At 39.8% G+C, this 24771-nt stretch overlaps 1 protein-coding gene across 1 annotated transcript in view; it reads left to right on the top strand.

Moving 5' to 3' along the window:
• The window catches only part of LOC126418527 (spermatogenesis-associated protein 5-like protein 1), a 73665-nt gene that overhangs the window by 45322 nt on the left and 3572 nt on the right, over positions 1-24771 (top strand). Inside the window, exons 6-8 of the mRNA XM_050085332.1 lie at positions 4643-4843; positions 15165-15286; positions 20124-20363. Of these exons, the coding sequence (XP_049941289.1) occupies positions 4643-4843; positions 15165-15286; positions 20124-20363 (563 nt within the window). The remainder of the gene's footprint in view (positions 1-4642; positions 4844-15164; positions 15287-20123; positions 20364-24771) is intronic.

Genomic DNA, 24771 nt, shown 5'->3' on the forward strand with positions numbered 1-24771 from the left:
CTGTATTCTGTGTTGTAATAAACAGAGACTGGGAGAGGCAGCCACACACCTGTTGCTGGTTTACATGTGGAGTAAACACGCAATGGCACAGACATCACTAGCATTCAGGTTGAGCTAAAAAGAACAAGGTGAAACATACATGAGAAAAAGTTTTAAGACAGTGCAGAAATGAGTACAGAATGGCCCTAGGTCCTGCAGAACTGATTGGTAAGGAATTTAAGATTTCGGGTGGCTAGTAGTGATTCGTCTAAGCAGCTCATATTAGGCTGGCAGAGGTGCTTCCTATCTGCAGCTGATAAGAATGTGCACAACATGAATGTAGCTGCATGCCGCGACGTGATTTACAGGACAGAAATACATGCTGTTCTAAAGATATTGTTAATGTAATTGCATCAATTGTGTTACGGATTTGTCTGTACAAAAGCAATGTAAATACGAGGGTCGTCCACAAAGTAAGTTACATTTGGTTATATAAAACAAACATGTACAGATACAGAAAAAGTATTTATTGTACAAAAATCTGCAACTGTTAAACTACTTTTCTACATAGCTTCCGAAATTTTGTAGGCACTTGTCATAGCTTGGCACAAGTTTTTGTATGCCTTCTTCATAGAAGGTTGCCGCCTGTGAATTCAACCATGTGGTAACACGTTCTTTCAGCTCGTCATCATCGTTCAAGTCTTGACCTCGAAGGACAGGTTTTAGGTGTAAGAAGAGATGAAAGTTGCTAGGAGCGAGGTCCGGGCTGTACAGAGGATGATCAAAGCCGTCCCAGTTCATCAGTATCCACTTCGTTCTTCATCATGCATTGGATCATGTTCTTCATTGGACAGTCTGATCCATCTTCTAACCATTGAATCACTCATAGCATTTTGCCCATAAACCTCGCAGATTTACCGATGAATTTCCTTTGGTTTAAATTTCTTTGCATTTAGAAAACGAATCACAGATCTGATTTCACATGCGGTGGCATTTTCAACTACGGCTGACATTCTCTTAGGTTGTTTGCAGATGATGCTGTAATTTACCATCTAGTAAGGTCATCCGAAGACCAGTATCAGTTGCAAAGTGATTTAGAAAAGATTGCTGTATGGTGTGGCAGGTGGCAGTTGACGCTAAATAACGAAAAGTGTGAGGTGATCCACATGAGTTCCAAAAGAAATCCGTTGCAATTCGATTACTCGATAAATAGTACAATTCTCAAGGCTGTCAATTCAACTAAGTACCTGGGTATTAAAATTACGAGCAACTTCAGTTGGAAAGACCACATAGATAATATTGTGGGGAAGGCGAGCCAAAGGTTGCGTTTCATTGGCAGGACACTTAGAAGATGCAACAAGTCCACTAAAGAGACAGCTTACACTACACTCGTTCGTCCTCTGTTAGAATATCGCTGCGCGGTGTGGGATCCTTACCAGGTGGGATTGATGGAGGACATCGAAAGGGTGCAAAAAAGGGCAGCTCGTTTTGTATTATCACGTAATAGGGGAGAGAGTGTGGCAGATATGATACGCGAATTGGAATGGAAGTCATTAAAGCAAAGACTTTTTCGTTGCGGCGAGATCTATTTACGAAATTTCAGTCACCAACTTTCTCTTCCGAATGCGAAAATATTTTGTTGAGCCCAGCCTACATAGGTAGGAATGATCATCAAAATAAAATAAGAGAAATCAGAGCTCGAACAGAAAGGTTTAGGTGTTCGTTTTTCCCGCGCGCTGTTCGGGAGTGGAATGGTAGAGAGATAGTATGATTGTGGTTCGATGAACCCTCTGCCAAGCGCTTAAATGTGAATTGCAGAGTAGTCATGTAGATGTATAAAGAAGCACTACACAGCACACGTTGGCAGTAGCAATCTGAAAATGGCATACATGTCTTCTCCTGGAGTCAGAGTAACTGCCGCGCATGCTCGGAACTGCAATCATAGTGCTGTTGAGATGGAAATAGAAACGAAACTTACTTGTGGACAACCCTATATATTAAATCATTACCTGTTCAATTGCCGATGCTTCCAGAATAATAAGTCAAGTTCTTCACTCGTGTGACAATGGTACCTTTAGCTGCTGTGTGTATAGTTCATTAAGTTCATAGTGTGCATCCATTTGATGCAATGCATTTTTTCTCATCATGATACATGTTTCACCTTATTCACTCAAAACATTGTGAATTGTGGGGTTTTGGTTATCTTTTCTTACTCACAATTTTGATTTGATGTCTATATGTTCATTGCACAAAAATTTTTATCTTTGGCACTGTGCTACAAATTAAAAAAAATGAGCAAGAAAACTAGTTTCAAAGACGGAATTTGTGTAAAATGTGCAGTCAGGCAACAGATCCCTTCATCAATTAGAAACAGAAGATAGAACACCAAATAGGGCAAGTTTTAAGTGAATAAGATGCAGCCTGAATGGTGATACAGGCAGAATACCCTCAGACTTCAAGAAGAATGTAATAATGCCAGTGCTTACAACTGAATATTACTGAACCAACAGTTTAATAAGTTAAGCCTGCAAAATACTGACATGAATTATTTACAAAAGAGTTACCTGGGGAAGATCAGGTAGGATGCTGGAGAGATGTAGGAATGCGCGAGTCTGTGATGCGGGGGGGGGGGGGGGGGTAGAGTAAAGGACTTCTAGGTCCATTGGTGGAATAGAAGTCGTGCGTGTATGGGAGTGGGAGCAGGGAACGGGTTAGGTGTTAGGGAAGTGGAGAACTGTGACTGTGTGAGAGTTCTACTTCTGGAGGAAGATTTTGTTTGAAAGTGAAAAATACACTGACGGGGGGAAAAAAAGCAACAAAAGTAGGAGCTGTACAATGTAAACAAAAGTTGGTGGGCATTTTTCTACATCTGAAAGATGACGTCCCTTGAAATTTTGTGGCAATTGCAAAGAGTGCTGCTAGTAGCACCAGTATGAGGTTGAAAATCAGTCTGCTTTAAATACATGCTGTAATGGTTGTGAGGGTTAGTTGGCTTTGAGATTGGACATGATGAATTGGTTAATCAAGAATGCCTTTAAGGCAACAAAGGCACCATTATCAACTCCTCACTGAGTCTGATTAGGTCATGTAATAGGGTTACAAGAAGCTGGATGTTCCTTCTATGATATTACCGAGACACTTGGCAGGAATGTAGCCAGTGTACACAATTGCTGGCAGCGATGGTCATAGGAGTGTATGGTACCAAGAAGATTGGACTCCGGATGGCCAAGTTGCACTACCTAGAGGGAATACCATTGTTTTCAGCATAAGGCTCTGGTGCATCATACTGCATCTACAGCATCAATTTTAGCAGCAGTTGGTACCACAGTGACACAACAAACTGTTGCAAAGTGGGGAATAAGTACAAAGTTCACTCAGCGTGCTTGCCAGGGGCCTTGTCTAGGATGTGGAAGAGGCTCTTCCGGCAGCTATTGAGCGTGTGGGGTGCAGCCAGCTGCAGATCTTTGCACATGTCGGCACCAATGATGCCTGTTGTCGGGTTTCCGAGGAAATCCTTGGATCCTTTAGACGGATGGCTAAAGGGGGGGGGGGGGGAGGGGGGAGGGGAATATGACTTTGGCACAAATTGTGCCCTCCGCCACACACTGCTTGGTGGCTAGCAGAGTATATATGTAGATGTAGACAGTGTCAACATGTTGCCTTGGTCTGCTCGATCACCAGATCTATCTCCAATTGAACACATACAGGATATCATCTGATGACAACTCCAGTGTCATCCACAACCAGTGGCACCAGAGTTGGCATCCAGACACTCATTGATGAAACAGGAACTGAAATTGAGGGTAGCAAAGCAAAAACAGAAATTGGTCAGATCTCTCAGTTGCTCATTTATTTTTATGATGACTAGCTCTGGTCAACATTTGGTCCTCTTCAGGTCTAAAAATAAAACAAAGTTAAAAAGAGATTATCTACTTTTCGAACAGTGGGAAGTCCTGGATGAAATAACGATAATATGGAAAGGACAGACTTCTACTCACCACGTAGAGGTGGCTTGAATCACAGAGAGGGGCAATGGAAAAGACCGCTAAGATGGTTAATCTTTCAGACCAAGTCCTCTTTCTGAAGTAGAAAACAGACGCATTCACACAAGCTCACTGTCTTGATTGGATCCAGCACCTGGAGACAATGGCTCTGTGTGTGTGTGTGTGTGTGTGTGTGTGTGTGTGTGTGTGTGTGTGTGTGTTTTCAAGTGTAAACATCTTGGCAGTTTGGCAGTCTTTTTCATTGTTCCTGTCTGCTACTCACTGCCTCCTATTTGTGGTGAATAGCAATCAGTCACTTCCATATTGTTCCATTATTTCACAATAGATAGAAAAAATTGCAGATAATGATTACATTTACCTATGTGGTTGCATAGGTAGCCCATTACAACCATAAGAATCTACACATTGCAGTTTCACATGTAAAATTTCCAATCTATACTGCAACAAGATTAGACTCATTGCAGAGTACACGCAAATGCTTAAAAAATCGTTCTTCATGGGCACCATATGTGAAGGGCATGGGGAGAAGCCCTAATTTGGCCTATTGGCAGTATGGTTTGCAGAATATGGTTGTAGATTTAGACTAAGATGATAAAAACTTAAATACTAAACATAATACTGTCGTTTGTAGATGCTGACCTGTACTGTCTTTGTTCTAGGTCTTCTCTTGTATGGCCCACCAGGATGTGCAAAAACCAGCATAGTGAGAGCACTGGCTTCAGAGATGCAAGTGACGTTCATGTCTACTTCTGCTGCAGAATTGTATTCACCATATGTTGGGGAAGCTGAGAAGAATGTCTGTGAACTTTTTCAGCGAGCTAGACTTGCAGCTCCAACTTTGCTCTTTGTGGATGAAATAGGTAGGTTGGTACCAAATGTGCTTTATGGATATTCTTGAATAGATTTAAAAAGTAATTAAGTCTTTTGTCTACTGTCTACTGCGTGTCACTGATTTAGTTCTTCCTACTGTACTTTGGGTAAAATCTCTCTGAATATTATTTAATCAGTGGAAAATCCAGGATGGAATAATGACAATATTATGAAAAGGATAGTTTGCTAATCACCACGCAATGGAGATGTTGATTCTCAGACAGTCGCAGCAAAAAGAATACTAAAGAAGTAAAGCTTACTTGTCAGCAGTCTTTTTGTTGTGCCTGTCTGCATGTCTCAACTATATGGTGAGTAGCAATCTGTCTGTCTGAAGATTCTGGAGGCAAGAAGGGCAACACACAATATCAATAACTCTGTGTGTCTGTGGTCTGTACCATCTGACATAATGTGATGTTAAAGTTAGTAAAAGAATTCTTTTGTACTTTTTACCAAATTTTATAAATGTTACGTGTTGGATGAACTTTAAATATTTTTTGCATGTATATTGCGTGCTGAACCAGCCAGTGTACTAAGAGGCATCCTCCTCTCTTTTTTCCTGTAAATTCATTTATGTGAAGCATTTAATTTGTTTCCATTAGTGTGAGTACAATCACTTTCATTGGTATGGTGCCATCAGCGAAGGAAATTTTGTTTCTGCATTTAATATTTTCATTGATTTAATCACATAAAAGTTTTATACTGTATCAAACACCAGTAGAACAATTGAAGCAGCATCAGGATGGGCTCCAAGTAATGTTTTGTCTGGCAAAGCATTACTTGGCACCCGTCCTGAGGCTGCTTCAGTTGATTTGATGGTGGCCGAAACCAGTTAATGGTAACAGTATAAAACTTCTATGTGATAGAATTGGTGAGAGTATTAAATGTACAAACAAAAGTGGCAACCAGTCTCCCAATAAGGCCATTTTTTTGAAAATGAAATTTTGGCAAAAGGTTTTACTGTTGATTGTATCATGAAATGTTAACTAGATCATGAAAAAGGAACTGTCTGTTCTGAAAATCAAGCTGTTAGACTCATTGTGGTGTTCACTGGTGACCTGTTCTCAGTTTCCCCAGATAATTGCTGTGTAAGTTGGTGTCACATACGTTATTTTATTTCTTGTTTATTTTCCTTCATGTCTGAAGTGGAGCTGCAGTATGCAAAAAGCCATATATGTTGCATAGTGAAGATCAGTGTTCCATCATATCGGGAAATAAAATTCAAATTCTCTCCCATCTCCTCTCTGTTGACTTTTTTTTTTAAGTGGATGATATAATAGCTTTTCTGCATTAGAAGGAAAATTTACTTGATAAAATTTTAGAAAACAGGAGGACTGGTTCAAACTTACCTTCAGGAGATTAAAAATGGAAAAGTGTCAATCCTTGGTCATTGCATGTCTTTGTTTTTGCCTTTTGCCTAATTCTTAAATGCACAATTCATTTCTCCTCCTCTCAGTTCACAGAGTGCAATGAAGAATTAGGAGAAAAGGTGGGAAAACCAAAAAATGAAGTGCAGCACACCTTGTTAGTTATCATGATAAATAGTAATGATGTAGAACAAGTCATTTCACATTCACATAAAAAATAATTTGTAAATATGGCTAAATGCTGAGCCCCCTGTGCCCCCCCCCCCCCCTCTCTCTCTCTCTCTCTCTCTCTCTCTCTCTCTCTCTCTCTCTCTCTCTCTCTCTCTCTCTCTCTCTCTCTCTTAAAATTATAGAGATGTGAATTAGTAATTTCCACCCACCACCTTTTACACACTACAGTTAACAGAAGTTCTTCTACGGAATAGGAGAAGTTGACTAGGAGAAAATTATTTGTTTTGTTTTCAAATTTTACTGTGCTGTCTGTTAGTCAGACATTTTACAAGGTGTACAACTTTGCTTCTGCTATTTGCCGATAGGTGGTGACAACGGTAAGTAGTGGTGGCATCATAAAGTTGTTCTTGATTGAAAATGTCAGTTTTTACTGTTTTGTTTCAATATGAAGAAAACGGCGGCTGAGTCTCATGGAATGCTCTCAAGTACGTATGGTAAGGACACCATTAGTGAAAAAACGTGTCATGAATGGTTTCAACACGTCAAGAATGGTTATTTTAACATCGTAGACTGGCATAGTGGTGGAAGAGAGACTGTTTTTGAAGATGCAGAATTGGAGACATTGCTGAGTGATGACTCACGTCAAACTCAAGAAAAATTGGCATGATTAGTGGGAGTGACACAGCAAGCCATTTGAAAACTTCTCGAGGCTACTGGTGAGATTCAGAAAGAAGGAACTTGGGTCCCGTGTGAGCTGAAACCAAGAGATGTTGAACAGCTTTTGTGTGTTTGTGAACAGTTGCTTCAGAAGCAAAAACAGAAGGGATTTCTGCGTCACATAGTGACCAGGGACGAAAAATGGGTTCATTACAGTAACCCTAAATGCAAAAACTCATGGGGGATATCCCCGCCATGCTTCCACGTCGATGGTCAAACCGAATATTCATGGCTCAAGGATTATGCTCTGCATTTAGTGGGACTAGCTCGGCGTCATGTACAATGAGGTGTTAAAACCAAGTGAAACAATCACAAATGCAATTAACGTGTTTGAGCAGAGCATTAAAATACAAACGGCCACAATACAGCGAGAGGTACAATAAAGTGTTTTTACAGCATGACAACGCTCAACCTCATGTCGCAAAAGAGGTCAAAACGTACTTGGAAATGTTAAAATGGGAAGTCCTACCCCACCTGCCGTATTCTCCAGATATTGCTCCCTCTGACTATCACCTGTTTAGAACAATGGCACATGGCCTGGCTGACCAACACTTCTGACCTCATGAAGAAGTCACAAGTTGGATCAATTCGTGGATCGCTTCAAAAGATGAACAATTTTTTCGACGCGGGATTCGTACGCTGCCCGAAAGATGGGTGAAAGTAGTGGCCAGAGATGGAAAATACTTTGAATGATACATGTGTAACCAATTAGTTTTAATTAAAGCCTCAAATGTTGGGGGAAAATTGCAGTAGCAATGTTGTACACCTTGTATATCACTGAGTAAGCTATCAGAAATTTTAGTTGTGGCATTGTCCACCTGTTTCTGTGCTAAAGACAGCCTTAATGTGAAATAATGAATGCTGTTTTTCTTTCTAGTATTGTAATTATATACATCATTGCTCCTTTTGAACTGGAGTGTATTATTTACAACTCTTCATGAGGATATAAATATACTGTGAAGCAGCAGTCAGAATGCCCAAGATCTGAAACAGGTATCTAGAAGATGATAGTGGGTGAGCACTATGTATTATCTTTAGAGCAAGTTTTTAAGCAACGAACACTTTATTTCTTAAAGATGAGTTTCCCCAGAACATTATTCCATGCAACATTATTGGATGAAAATATGCAAAATATGTCAACACAAGGACTTCCCTGTTCCCAATACTTGCAATAATTCTACATGCAAATGTGGCTGAACTAAGTTGTTTTAGTAATTCCAAAATGTACTTTCTCCAGTTTAAATTCTCATCCATAGGGACAAGTATAATTTTGAGGTTTCCACATTATTTGTTATTTCCTCACTTTGTGCGAGGGAATAACATTGGTGTAGTACGTCTAGATGTGCAGAACTGAATATGTTGTCTCTGTGAGACCATTAGCAGAAAACCAGACACTTTTAAGAACATTGTTTACAATTTCTTCTGTTGCTGTATGTGTGCTTGTGCTGATTACAATGCTAGTGGCATCCCTTAAAAAGAATGACTTCTGCTTGTTGTTCGAGGAACATTGGTGGACCTTAGGTTGAGCCTTTGGGAGCACTGTACATTATTCTCCCCTGTCAGAAAATCACCCCAATTACATTGGTTGAATTACCAAGTACAATTTTCTGCATTCTTTTGGTTAGATGTGACTTCATCCATAGGTTGGCTATACCATTAGTTCCATAGTACCTGAGTTTGTATACAAGAATATTGTGATGGACAAAGGTTGGCTATACAATTAGTTCCGTATTACTTGAGTTTGTATGGGAGAATATTGTTATTGACAAAGTCAAATGCATGAAATAAGGGAAAGGCAACTATTCACCTACAGTGGACGATGCATGGAACACAGAAACACATAACATGAAACAGCATTCACACTAACTTTTGGGCTCCTGCTCTTATTCTGGCGGAAGTACACACATTCATACATGCAATTCATGGACACTCAAATGCACACTCCCATGGCCGTAGTGAAACTCGCCATGTACGTATACGTTTGGGTGTATGTAATTGTGTGTGTGTGAATGTGTATACTTTTGCTAGAAAAAGAGAGTGAGCTTGAATGATAGTGTGAATGCTGTTTCCTATTACGTGTTTCTGTGTTCCATGCACCAGTCTGGTGTGTGTGTGTGTGTGTGTGTGTGTGTGTGTGTGTGTGTGTTTGCCTTACCAACTGGTGCTATTTTGTTGTTTAATGGTCGTAAAATTTGATGAATGAGCATGTAAATGGCATTCTCAGGAGAACAACTCTTCTGAAATCCAAACTGTCATTTAGTAAGGGTATTATTGTTGCTCAGGTGGGATACTATTGTAGAATACATAACCTTCTCAAAAATCTTAGAAAATGAAGTCCTGTTGGAAGTTACTGATCGCTCTCCTATCCCCTTTCTTATAGAAGGATTTAGGAATGGCATACATGGAAACATACCTTGAGCTAGTGATGCATGATGTATTCCACATTATGTAGGGCTTATTATATGGGAATAAATCTTTAGTACTGTTGGAAAAAACACCAGTTCCAAATGAGCTTTTATTTTTGAGAGAATGTAAACTGAAGAACCGAAGAAATTGGTACACCTGCCTAGTATTGTGTAGGGCCCCTGCGAGCTTGCAGAAGTGCCGCGACACAACGTGGCATGGACTCAATTAATATCTGAAGTAGTGCCAGAGGAAATTGACACCGTGACTCTTGCAGGACTGTCCATAAATCCGCAAGAGTACGAGCAGGTGGAGATCTCTTCTGAACAGCACGTTGCGAAGCACCCCTGATATGCTCAATAATGTTCATGTATGGGGAGTTTGGTGGCCATCGAAAGTGTTTAAACTCAGAAGAGTGTTCCTGGAGCCACTCTGTAACAATTCTGGACATGTTGTGTGTCACATTGACCTGTTGGAATTGTGAAAGTCTGTCAGAATGCACAATGGACATTAATTATGTCCCACACCATTACAGAGCCTCCACCAGCTTGAACAGGCCCCCGCTGACATGCAGGCCCATGGATTCATGAGGTTGTTTCCATACCTGTACATGTCCATCTGCTTGATACAATTTGAAACGAGACTTGTCTGACCAGGCAACATGTTTCCACTCATCAACAGACCAAAGTCGGTGTTGACGGGCCCAGGCGATGCGTAAAGCTGTGTATTGTGCAGTCATCAAGGGTACATGAGCGGCGTTCAGTTAGAAAGCCCAAATCGATGATGTTTTGTTGAATGGTTCGCATGCTGACGCTTGTTGATGCCCAGCATTGAAATCTGCGGCAATTTGCGAAGGGTTGCACTTCTGGTCACGTTGAACAATTCTGTTCAGTTGTCGTTGGTCCTACTAGTGCAGGATCTCTTCCTGGCCGCAGCGAAGTCGGAGATTTTGTTTCAGTGGATTCCTGATGTCCACGGTACACTCGTGAAATGGTCGTATGGGAAAATCCCCACACCATTGCTACCTCAGAGATGCTGTGTCCCATCACTGGTGCACAAACTATAACACCGCATTCAAACTCACTTAAATCTTGATAACCTGCCATTGTAGCAGCAGTAACAGTTCTAACAACTGCACCAGACACTTGTCTTATATAGTCGTTGCCGATCGCTGCACCACATTCTGCCTGTTTACATGTCTCTGTATCTGAATATTCATGCCTATACCGGTTTCTTTGGTGCTTCCTTTTATAATTTTCTTATTTTTAGAGGTAGAAGTTGGTGATACATGCATTTGATTGAATTTTGGGACTTGCTTTATCAACTGGCTGCTGTGAGTCTGCTCTGGAACTCTCAGTCCATATGCTTTCTGCTATATTTAAGGAATGATTATTAAATATATTTGTTATCTGTGACTCAACACTTATGGTCCTACTCTTTAATTCAGTTAATCCTGTTCTTCGGCAAGTAATCCTATTTCTCATTTCCTACATTCCTTATAGACTTAAGTCTGTTGTCAGAAGTAGTGATTTATGACATAAAGTGTATGCTCCTTGGTTCTTAATGAGTTTTCTGAGCAATTTTGCATTGTTTTCATAGTTTGCAATTAACTGCAAGATCTGTCTGCTTGTTCTTCCCAACAAGTATATTTATCTTGCCCTTTCTCAAGATTCTTTACTCCTTCTAGTGATCCATGGTTTTTGACATGGCTGTTTAGTGTCCTTTCTGCTTATTTTATGCGGAAAACTATTTTCAAACAGTGATATGATATATTTAGTGTTTTTTCAACATCCGATCAGTTGCAAAATAGAAATCACAGTGAAAATCAAAAATGTTTTGTTTCAAACATTCAGCTACAACTTCCAGATGCTTCTCTACATAGTTACCACTTCGATTTAGAAATTTATTGTAGTGTGGTACCAACTTTCCAACACCCTTGTCATAGAAGGCACTTGCCTGCGCTATCAGCCAGCTCACTATGTTGGTCTGCAGTTCATTGTCTGTGCAAATTCTGTTCTCATAGCTAGCAGTTAATGTGAGTGATGACATGAAAATTGGAGGGAGCTGAGTCCGGGCTATAGGAGTGTCATTGTTGCACTGTTGTGCACCCAAGTGTTGTCATGACGAAAGAATTGCTTGACAGTTACATTTTATGGTCTGCATGAAATCAGGCAGAATGCCTAATTAGGCACTTCACACTTGACAGGATACACTACTGTTCTGAGCATCTTCACATACTCACTGTGTAATCAGATCTGAAATGTGCAATGTGACGTGCTCAATGGGCGTATCAGCGACTTTGCACTATGTTTCGTCAGATTAGTGGTTGGGGGGGAGGGGAGGGGGGAGGTGGGTAGCCCTCGTATTTATCCTAAGTAGCTGTGCATCATGACCAGAGAGAGCATTTGTTAATCGGTACAGTTATTTTCTTGCTTTGAGCTTCATCAAAGAAAACATTATTAATAATTCCTACTGTCTTGATCCATCTGTGTTGGAAAGGTGATTGCTGAGATTAAGTTGTAGAATCCAAATAAGGGTTCCAGCTCATTTTTCCTATGAAAATTCTTTCGAAAATCTACATTGAAATAATCACAGACCATTAACAGCTTGCTGCTGTCTGTCAGATAGCATAGTAAGGAATTCAAATTCCTCATAAATAGTTCAAAATTTGAGAGTTGGAATCTGTACACAGTTAAAAATCAAAGTGAAATATTTCTCAGTGGCACCTACTTCTATGTGCTGACCACTAAAAGATCCACTTGCTTCAATCTTTTTGAACTTGTTTTCTATCTTAATATATGCAACAACTCCTCCTTTTCCCTGTTAGACCTGCATGTGCGTAATCTTTCATATTTAACTTCTTTAACCGTGTAGTTATATAGTGCTCAGATAAGCTCCTGATGTCTATCTTTTCAGAGCTTTCTAAAATTTCTCTGCTTCTTACTCAATCCTCTAATATTGTGATGAAATAACCTAACCTTACTTTTTTATGCATCCTTAAGCATTTTGTGGGACTCTTCTGTTAAATTAACTTCTTTCACAGTAGGGTTGCCTGAGCCTAAATTCAAACCAAAAAAGGTACTTTCTGATACCTTGAACCACAGGGATCTTTCATTGTGTGATGATCCCACAATCATTTTCCCCTTCAGCCTATCTAGTTCAAATTTTGCTTGATCTACTTCAGCCTGAAGGGCACAAATATTTGCTTCCTGTTTAGTGATTCTCATCTTTTTTGCAGACCCTACACTTCCTTGGGAGAGCCTCATTGAATTCCCTATTCAGTTCCACACTACAGTTGCCCCAGTGGAATTCCAGCTCACAATCTACACACAGCACCCCCACTCTATGTACCATACAGCAACGTCCACGTTCAGGTGCATGTTATAATGAAAAAGTTAATCATTTCTGCTTAAAACAAGAACTCAGTACTCACTTAACTGTTAATTAACTTATATATATTAATAATGAATCTGTAAAACCATCATCTCTACCTATCTTTGAATATGCTGATCTCTTAAACTACTAGACCAGCTTTTGTCGGGTTTTTGCAGGTAACTGGAGTGTAGTTTGGGACACTGTATAGGCTTTAGTTTATCAAAATCAGATCACAGAGAAAAAAAAAAGATATTGTGATTGAAAGTGTTATTAAAACTTTATCTGCCAGACCTGCTGATCATTTAAAACCAGTAGACAGTTTTTTTATAGGATTTTCACTGATAACTTCAGCATGACGAGGGGCACCGTATAGGCCATATAGCATCAAAATTGGATTATGGAAAAAAATATATTTATACATGTTAGGCCACAGTGCATAAATACACGGATTTTAATCAAGTATTTGAGAACAAGAGCACTTAGTGACTTGAAATAAACTTTACACATCATTTCAAATCTTTACAGATCTTTTTTCATTGACACTCCCCCACATGATGATGAAAGGAAGAAAAGCACCAGACATGACTTTTAATTTGTTTCTTCGTACTACTATCTGTTTTGTGGCACATTTTGCAGATGATGTTATCACTGAATGTACCTGCAAAATTATATCTATTTATGATACACAGTTCAAGAGATCTGAGGGATGGAAGAGAGAGAAATGGAAGGTGGTCATAGAAAGAAAAGTGGAGATGGGTAGAGATAGATAGATAGATAGATAGATAGATAGATAGAGAGAGAGAGAGAGAGAGAGAGAGAGAGAGAGAGAGAGGGGGGGGGGGGGGGGGGGGAGGAGCTGTACTAGTAGGATTGAAATAAATATGTACCAGGACAGTGTCGGGTGCTCAGGTAGTCTAGGTTACAATAAAATGTAACTGCTGATGGCTAGTTATCACAAGTACTTTTTGATATTTGCCAATATTTACTATTGGCAGAATACGGTTTACTAGGTATGGTGCTTTTTTAAGTGGTAAAAACCCCAGATCACCAAATCATCAGTTCCAGAATGAGATTTTATCCCTGCAGCGGAGTGTGCGCTGATATGAAACTTCCTGGCAGATTAAAACTGTGTGCCCGACCGAGACTCGAACTCTGGACCTTTGCCTTTCGCGGGCAAGTACTCTACCATCTGAGCTACCGAAGCACAACTCACGCCCGGTACTCACAGCTTTACTTCTGCCAGTACCTCGTCTCCTAGCTTCCAAACTTTACAGAAGCTCCCCTGCGAACCTTGCAGAACTAGCACTCCTGAAAGAAAGGATATTGCGGAGACATGGCTTAGCCACAGCCTGGGGGATGTTTCCGGAATGAGATTTTCACTCTGCAGCGGAGTGTGCGCTGATATGAAACTTCCCGGCAGATTAAAACTGTGTGCTCGGCCGAGACTTGAACTCGGGACCTTTGCCTTTCGCGGGCAAGTACTCTACCATCTGAGCTACCGAAGCACGACTCACGCCCGGTACTCACAGCTTTACTTCTGCCAGTACCTCGTCTCCTAGCTTCCAAACTTTACAGAAGCTCTCCTATGAACCTCCTGAAAGAAAGACCCGAGTTCGAGTCTCGGTTGGGCACACAGTTTTAATCTGCCAGGAAGTTTCATATCAGTGCACACTCCGCTGCAGAGTGAAAATCTCATTCTGGAAACATCCCCCAGGCTGTGGCTAAGCCATGTCTCCGCAATATCCTTTCTTTCAGGAGTGCTAGTTCTGCAAGGTTCGCCGGAGAGCTTCTTTAAAGTTTGGAAGGTAGGAGACGAGGTACTGGTAGAAGTAAAGCTGTGAGTACTGGGCATGAGTATTGCTTCGGTAGCTCAGATGGTAGAGTACTTGCCTGCGAAAGGCAAAGGTCCCGAGTTCGAGTCTCGGTCGGGCACACAGTTTTAATCTGCCAGGAAGTTTCAAATCTTCAGTTGCCTGGATAAATGAGATATAAAAGAACAAAGTTACTTACAAAATATGCTTCACACAATCACTTTACTCTATGAAAATTGACTGTTTTCTACTAGTAACAGAAACACAGCTTCAGCTAGGCACAATGCCACCTGCCACTGGAAATTGGAACGATATCTCCTGAAAGTAAATACTAATCAGCCGCTGTGTTTCCTTGTAATTTTGAAGTAATTTTCTGTGCCCTTTTATGGTTACCATATTATCTCAGTAGCCATTAGGTCCTGTAACTGTTGCTTATTAATAGATATTTTGTCTCAAAAATGTGTCACCAGATGCTCTCGTCGGAAGCCGCCAGGGAAGAGAGAGGGGTGTTCAGGAGAGAGTGTTGTCTGCCTTTCTACTGGAAATGGATGGTATTGGTGGACCATTGGACACTCAAGGTTCTCAAGCAAAAGTAAGTTGCAGTCCCACATTCATAATGTGAAAGAGGAAGCTTTGCTTTATGAGAAGAGGCCATCATGCACCACATGTACACAATTAATGATGGCTGAGGAGAGTCAGTTTCTCCAGAATCTTTATCATATGGAATACAAAGCAAATAAGTCAAACTGGGCATTATGATGTTGCTCATTTTCCTTATGCCCGTGAATACATAATGGTGATTAAAAAAGCAAAATAATAAAAACACACAGTTCAGTTGAATTATCTTCTCTCTTTCACTTCAGAGTATTTGAATTATATTCCTTGCCCCATTGTCCTCGAATCTGGGCTCATTATGTTGAGCATTTATTCACAAAATTGTCATGCTGCAGCCGCACTCTTTCTCAGTCATGTACAGTCCCATCAAAATTCTTAATGTTGCCCTTTTTATGATTAGGTTTTTGAGAATTTTTGAGATAATCGTGTGAGCCTCCTACTGTCATATCTCCACACCCTCTGCAGCAAGGAAGATAGATAATAGTTTGAAGATGCTGACATCCATAGTAGAGAGAAGCTTTGTTATGCTGTGAGGTCCTTTGTTCCTCTACTTCAGAAACTGATTATGTAGGAAGTCAGTTGCCTATATTTATCACAGACAGGGAGCAGTGTGGTTTGTCATCTTGCTCTCCACACTCAGTGTGGCAAGTCATACCTCTGTTTGATGTGGTTTTTGTTGATAGCGTCCCTGATTGACTTTTAGTCCTGACATCGTTACATATAATCAGTAAAGTACGGTCACATATAATCATTGAAGTATGAGTCATTAATATAGTAGTGGAATGGAGATACATATAGTTATAATTCACTGTGATGATGTCCTCTAGTAGCACTAAGTCTTTTCCATTCAATCGCATTTGTTTCTTAACATTTCCTTGACTTGGATTATGAAATCTGAGTATGGAACCTTATCTTGTTGCTGAATGCCCATGGTTATTGTTTCTTTTGCTAACTTGTCAGCCATTCCAGTCCCATGAAGGCCACAGTGGACTCTTAACCACGTAAGTAACTTAGTTATTTCTCTTGCAAGTACTCCACATGCTGTGTTATGTTATATGCCAGGGGGTTATTACGTCATTGTTTGCAGGGTATTTTAGGACTTATAATGCTGCTCTGGAAAATACTGAAGATCTGATAGGTAGATTGGACAACTAATGCAGTGCTGAACTGAACTGGCAACAGAAATAATTACTGAAGTACGAAGGATGAATAAAACAAGTGAAAAGATTTACGTATTCAGCCAACTAGATAAAGATGGCAGTGTCGCATCTCAAGGAAAAATTAGAATTATATTGCTCTGAGCAGGAGCATTTGGAAGAACTGTTTAGAAGAATAATTCACCATGTACCAGATTGAGAAGTATGTAGTAGAACAGTTCATAATGGCAGAGACCAACCATGGTACATAGTCTCTGTAAAGAGACTTCCCAAGGTGTAAAATGAAACATAGGATATAGATAGGGAGATGCTAAATGAAACATGTTAAGACTGTCAAAAGGGCAGTGCATGAAGCTTTCAGTCACTGCTGTTGCAAAATCTTATCAAAAGTCCTCTCAGAAAACATGAAGAAAGCGTAGTTGTTTGCAAAGGCTATGTGTGCCACCAAAGTTAATTTTCAGACACATGTGAATTAACAGGAATTGAAATTGAAAGTATAGAAGTGAAAGCAGAAATGCTGAGATTTAGTTCCTCCACTAATCAAAATATACAGAAAATTTCTTAAAAAGAAAAACTGTGGCCAGTAGCTGGAAGAAAGCAAAAGTCACACTCATCTGTCAGGTCAGCAGATGTTGAGTTGCAGACAAGCACAGCAAAGAAGATTGCTATACATTTGAGCTTTGGGCCAGAGTCAGTGGCCACGTGTGTGTTTCCTACTTCTTTTTGTTGTTCCTGTCTGTGACTCAACAGCTCCTCTGTATGGTGAGTAACAGTATCTCCTTTAAAATAATATTGTCATTATTTCATCCTGGATTTTCCATTGTTTGAGGTGGTCAGCAGAAGCAACCCTCAAAATTGCAGCCCAGATCTTTGGTATACATCTGTTGTAGAATCTTGAAATATTTCCTGAGCCCCATCACATGCAGTACCGAGCAAAAGTTTTGATTGGATTGAGGATTTTTTTGGTACAGAGGATACAGTATATTATCCTGAATGAGGAGTCAACAGGTACAGCAGTAATGTCATGTTTACCCTGAGGAAGTGTGTTGGGACCCTTAATGATGATGTAGCATATTAGGAACCTGGCAGACAATGTCAATAGTAATAGCCTCAGTCTTTTATGCTTATGATAGTTACCTTGAAATACTGCCTGAAAAAAGCATGATAACATAGTGATGCAAAGATTGGCGACTTGCTTAAAATGATCAAAAATGTAAAACTTTGCAAACTGCAAGAATTTAGTATCCTATGGCTGCAGTGTCAGTGTGTCATAGTTTGAATTAGCCAACTTGATTCGTGGGGATACAATAGTTGAAGCAGGTGGCAGACATTGATTCCATATTAGGATGCTATGAAAATTGTCAGTATACAAAAGGTATTGCATATAAAAATTTTTTGTGACCTTAGCTAGAATTTGGCCTGAATGTAAGAGACCCATACCAAATAGGACCAACCAGGGGTATTGAATGTTTATAAGAAGGTCAGCACTAATGATGACAGGTTCATTTGACCTGAGGAAGAAACTCATGGAAATGCTGAAAGCTCAAAATTGGCACACACTTGAAATTAGATACTAACTGTCCAGTAAAAGCCTATTTACAAAGTTTCAATAACTGACTTCCAGTGATGTATTTAGGACCATAAGATAAGTGCTTAGGTGGTGTTCCCATAGTGACTATAAACACCAGACTAGCCTGATAACAGTGAGCACTGAGCCACTTAAAGAGTCATTCTTCCCATACTTCATATGCAAATGGGAGGGAAGCAGCCCTAATACATAGCACAGTAGGAAGTCCCTCATTACCATACACTTCAATGGTTTGCAGAATATTGACATTAATGTAGGGGTAGAACTAATTTTTAGTATCTAGCCGAGACAAGCAGCAGCATTTCAGATATACTATCATCACCATCAGATGTAATAGTGTCATGAATTCTTTGCAGATCTTGCTGCCTGTCCCTGCTAGTAACCCCATTTGATATTATAGAACGATACACTTGTAAATTTTTGATTTCATTCACAGTATAATTGTTCATTTCACAAAGATAATCAGAGTGCCATGAACTGCTCCTTCCCTCCACCATTTTGGCATTTTGTTGCATCAGTCTTGCACCACATATTATGTGTGGCTAACTAGACACTATTGCACCGTACCTTCTTTATGAATATTTTAAACAATAACTTACACTCCCCAAGCTTCCACTTTAGCTGGCTCGTAACTCTTTGAATCATTAAATGTTATCTTCAGTTAAAATTTTCCATACCCATGCATTCACTCAATTATATGGCCACATATGGTGACTTTTTGACAAGATAGTTGATTGACATGACTGTCTTCTAAGGGAGCACCTGTGCCATAAACTTTCCTATTCTAATTATTCTATCTTTGCAGAATTGATGTTCATGTTAGAAAAAAATTACTTCAGAAATTACACAAACATGAATACCTTGTTTACAAGTTGCTTTTGACTATTGTTAACAACACAGCAGAAACCACTTGCCCCATGTGCCTTTAGTTTGAAAATGACCACTGGTTGATCAAAACCTGTTATGGCATTGTGAAGTGCTTATTTGATTGTGTCATAAAAAATTGAGAAATAAAGCAATATGTCAGTCACTTAGTCTCTAAGACTGCTTCATTTTCTTTTTACAAAGTTTTCCTTGCTGATAAATTATGTAGCTAAAATATTTGTTTTTGAAACCATTCCTCTTTTATGTGGCTTATGCTTACATGCACAAAACAAATTTTGTGGAAACATTAAAGTCAAATCAAGAAATGCGCAAATTCCTTGTAAGCTGTAAGATTGTGGATGCCTTCAGAACTTTGGTATATTCAGGAGCTGCAGTGATTAATGAAGAAACAGGAAATTATTTTTAGGTACTGATTTCAAATTTTAAATTTGTAAGACTGATGGCACATGAAAATGTTTCTTCTAAGAATCACATTCAGAATCTTGTGCAGAAATTTGACTGATGATGTCTTCACTTTGGAAATATTCTTGCATACAATGACACTGTAATACAAAAGCTTTTTATTTTTATGTAATAGCACCGTATTTTGGTGTAACTGGGTGCATTCAGAAATAATGTTTTTTGCATAGCAAAAGATTAACAGAATGATCTATGGTATCTGGTCACAAATTTTGTGTCAGCCATTATTAGAGCCTGTCTAAATTTTTTCGTCCCTGTACTTGGGTAGGTTCATTGGATTTGTGGTTTGCAATGTGGACTCTCATAAAAAGAACTACAATAACTTAGATGCCTTCACCATACTTTCTTACATATTTTATATTAATATAATAATGCAAATTTGTCATGTCTTCTTCAATTCCTGAAATTTTCCTTTTATCAGCATTATGTGAATAGGATGAGTTAGATGTTGTGTGATTGAATTAGACTCAAATGGTTCCATGTAACTTGAGAAAAACAGCGCAATAAAAAAAAAGGAATTAAAAATACTTGTGACATTACTGATGTAAAGAGTTGTTATAGTATAGAAGCAGGTAAGCTTAGGCACAGTTGTTGTTTGAAAGGTGTGCTTGATGTTAGTAGTGCTAACTTAATATTTTACTATAATGTCTGTAGATATTAATACAAGCACTTGGGGGCACATGAAATTTTGTTTTGAGTATGCTTAAGTTGTACAAATCTTGCAGGTAGCTGGTGTGATTGTACTGGCAGCAACAAATAGGCCGGATTTGCTTGATGATGCCCTGTTGAGGCCGGGACGATTGGACCGCTTGGTGTATGTGTCTGCACCAAATGGTCATGCCCGTCTGGAAATACTTCGCGTGCATACGGCGCACATGCCTCTCGCTCCCTGTGTTGACCTGTCATCAGTTGCAGCTGCCACTGACCTTTACAGTGGGGCGGACTTGGCTGTTTTGTGTAAGGAGGTAATGTATGAAATGAATTTGATAAAAATTCACACCATGGCATTAAAAGGTCATAAGTAAAAATAAATTAAACATTTTACATAGTGAGTTAACAAGTACAGTAAAACTCTGAATTAAGAAACCCATTTTTCAGGAAATACTTTTAACGAATATTTCCACCAGTTCTGGCAAAACACCTGCAAGAACAATGTTAATCTGTCCTGATTTTAACGAGCCCTGCTTTAAGAAAAAACAAATGAAAATTCTGTTCTTATACAATTCTTAACATCACTGAATGATTTTTCAATTTCTTTCAGTTTCACGTAAACTTGTACTTTGTTTTGTCTGACGCAGTTCTTTCATTCGATACATACCTAGTTCATAGTAATTTGGTGAGTAACTTGACTTCCCTTGTAACAGTACTGGAAGATACATTGAAGGAAGGGGAAATCAATTTCTGCTCTGCCTCCTAGGCGACTTAAGTCTCCTGATTTGAAATGACAGTCACAGTGTCTATGGAAGTGCGTTTATTGAAGTCTTGAGTTATTGGTTTTACTTTTTTGGAGTTATGGGCTGCAAATATTGAAAGCTTACAGTTCAGAAAAGCTGATGATCATTTATGATATCATGGATAGTCATAATATTCAACTTTGACATTATGAATAAATAAGATGCTCTACACACATCAGTGGACAAAGTTCGAAAGCATTGTGCAGTACTCCCAAGTCAGGTATGTACCAGACAAAATTGTGAGGGCTGAAAACATGCCATGGTTTCGCAGCCATGCTAGAAGGTTGCTACAAAAGCAAAGTGAACTTCATTGCAAATTCAAATGTGACTCACAGACAGACAAAAACCAAACAAAGCAAAAATTAGTGTAAGGAGAGGCATGTGTGTGAAGCTTCAACAAATTCTAAAGTAAAATTATGTCTGTGATTTGACAGAAAATCTTGAGAAATTCTGGTTTTATGTTAAATCATTAAACAAATAATAGCAATGTGCCCAGACACTCTGTGACCAAGATGACACTAAAACAGAGGATAATCATAGGCTGAAATACTAAATGTCTTTTTTCAAAAGTGTTTCACTGATGAAGATAATGCAGTAACTCCTCCTTTAAGTTGTTGCACGAATGTCAAAAAGACAGGTAGTAAATAGATGACCCAGGGATAGAAAAGCAACCAAAATTGCTCAACAGAAGAGTGGCCACTGGACCTAGCAGAATACCAGCACTGTTCTCTGTTGAGTATGTGGAAGAGCTTGCTCCCCTTCTTACAGCAGTACACCATAGGTCGTTGGAAGAGCAAAGAATTCCTAATGATTGGAAAAAAAGGGCAGGTCATTCCCGTTTTTAAGAATGGACAGCAAACAGATGCACAAAACTACAGGACTATATCTGATACTGGCCTGTTGTAAAATTTTATAACCCGTTTTATACTCACATGTTATGAGTTGGTGAAGACTGAAAATCTCCTTTGTAGGATCGAATTGGCCTCTTAAAACAATGATTTTGTGAAAGGTAGCTTGTTCTGTTCTTCCACGAGATCCGGCATGCAGGTTGATGCCGTGTTCCTTGACTTCTGGAAGGCATTCAGTATAACAGTGCTGCTGTCTAATTAACAAAATATGAGTGTATGGGATATCAGGCCAGCTGTGTAAATGAATTTAAACATTCCTGGCTAACAGAACACAGCAGAACATTCAAATGGAGAGGAATTTACCCACATGAAAGTAACTTTGGGTGTATCTCACAAGAATGTTACAGGATCATTACTTTTCGCAATATACCTAAGCAATATGTATATATGACGTCTTGGATGACATCTGAGATTCTATGAGGCTTGTTGCGGGTGGTGCTGTTGTGCACAGAGAAGTTGCAATGCTAGAAAATTCTAACAAAATGCAGAGGACCTGGAGAGGATTAACATGTGACACAGGCAGTGAAAGTTCAGCCCCTGTGCAAGCAAATGTAAGAGACCCATTATTACAATAATTACGTTATTGCAGAATAATCACTTGAAGCAGTCACATCCATAAAATATATGAATTAATTGGATAGATTAAAAAAAGTGTACTCACCCAAGCAGCAGCAGAACACACGCATATCCCGCATCCTGCTATCCTGATTTTGGTTTTCCGTGATTACCCTAAATCGCTCCAGGCAAATGCCGGGATGGTTCCTTTGAAAGGGCACAGCCAACTTCCTTCCCCGTCCTTCCCTAATCCGAAGATACCGATGACCTCGCTGTCTGGTCTCCCCCCCATACAACTCAGCACAACACACGCATAAAAGAAGATTATAATTAGGCAAGCTTTCGGAGCCAGTGGCTGGTTCTTCAGGTAGAAAGGTTGAAGGGGAAGGCAGAGGGGTGAAGGGGAAGGACTGGAGAGACCTAGGAAAAGGGGTAGATTTTGGGAAAGTCTCCCAGAATGTGGGTCAGTGAAGACTTATTGGACAGGATGAGGAGGAGAGACTGATTGTTGGGAACTGCACTGGATGAGATTTGAAAACCTAAGAGCTGAAAGGTGGAAGACAGGGTAATATGCAAGATAGAGATTTCTGCTTAAACATCTTGCGTGAGTTAATAAGAGTGAAAAGCTAAGTGCATTGTATGTAACAGAGGTGGGAGGGGTCAATGAAAAACAGATGGGTATGGCAATGAAATATGTAGAAAACTAAAACGGAGTGAAGAAAAGACTAGTTACTATGAAGAAATGCAAAGATGGAAGAAATTAACATAAATTGAGGGTCATTTGGAGGGGGCTGTCCTGGGATCCATAAGTCTTCATCCCGTGGTTTGGTTTAGATACACTTAACCATGTAGACTCATGGTGAGGCTGACCTTTTAAAATTCTTGGAATCTCTGAATTCCTCCTCCCAATTAAATTTCACTTGGTCATATTCCAAATCCCGAGCATCCTTGATGTTGATCTCGTCCTCACTGGAGTCCAGCTACATACTTCTGTCCACATTAAACCTACTAACAAACAACAGTACTTACATTTTGAAGTTGCCATCCTTTCCACATCAAATGTTCGCTCCTACACAGCCTTGGCATTTGAGGCAAACATATTTGTTTTGATGGGGAAGGAGACTGTTTACAGCAATACCCCACCATTCTCACCTCAGCGTCCACTGGACAGTTGCCCCACCAGCCTAGTTCAAAAGCAGATTTCCCAGGTCATCACATTCAATCCTGGTACTGCTGCTTCCTCCAAAAAACAGCTTTGGAACACCCCACTGGTCACACAGTATTATCCTGGTCTGGAATGTATTAATCAACTACTTCGATAAGGCCATGACTTCCTAAAATCATGCCCTGAAGTGAAGTGAGATCCATTCTGTCTTGAGATTTTGCCCACAACACCTAGAACAGCTTTTATTTGCCCTCCCAATCTCCGCAATATTATTGTCAAACGCTATGCTGCTCCTGCACCCATCTCCCTAACCTATGGGTCCTACCGCAGTGACTGTCCCCACTGCGAGACTTACCCTATGCACCCTTCTACCAGCACATATACCAACACTGTAACTGGCAAAACATATATTATCAAAGGGAAAGCAACTTGTGAAACGATGTCATATACCAGCTGTTTTGTGAACATTGTTCAGTCTTTTACATCAGCATGACAACCACTAAATTATCAGTTAGGATGAATGGGCATAGTCAGAGGGTGTATACCGGCAACTCACAATATCCTGTTACAGAGCATGCTGTACAACACGACAATCGTGATCCCAGTGCCTGTTTCTCACCACACATGCCATCTAGATTCTTCCCCCAGACACCAGTTTCTCAGAACTCTGCAGGTGGGAACTAGTGCTACAACGTGACCTTGGTTCTTGCCACTCACCTGGCCTTAATTTATGCTAATTTCTTCCATTTCAGGATTTCTTCATAGTAACTACTCTTTTCTTCACTCTGTTTTAGTATTCTACATCTTTCAATGCCTTACCTGTCCTTTTTTCACTGCCCCCTCCCACATCTGTTATGTACAATGCACTTAGCTTTTTACTCTTATTAACTCTTGCAAGATGTTAAGCAGTAATCTCTGTATTGCATATTACCCCGCCTTCCATATTTAAGCTCTCAGGTTTTCAAATCTCGTCCAATGCAGTCCCCAACAATCAGTCGTTCTTCTCATCTTGTCTGGTAAGTCTCCCCTAATCCGCGGTTCTGGGTGACTTTCCAGAAATCTACTCCTTTTCCTAGACCTCTCCAGTCCTTTTCTTTCATCCCTCTTCCTTCCCCTTCAGCCCTTCTGCCTGAAGGAGGAGCTACTGGCTCTGAAAGCTTGTGTAATTGTAACCCTTTTTTATGAGTGTGTTGTGCCGCCGCATGGTAAGTGGATTTTCTATCTATCTAATTACTTTATTTTGTCAAAAATTGATCATTTTCATTGTTATATTAGCCCATAAAATATGTAG

The sequence above is a fragment of the Schistocerca serialis genome, chromosome 1, assembly GCF_023864345.2.
Source record: "Schistocerca serialis cubense isolate TAMUIC-IGC-003099 chromosome 1, iqSchSeri2.2, whole genome shotgun sequence".
In the NCBI taxonomy this organism is placed as follows: domain Eukaryota; kingdom Metazoa; phylum Arthropoda; class Insecta; order Orthoptera; family Acrididae; genus Schistocerca; species Schistocerca serialis.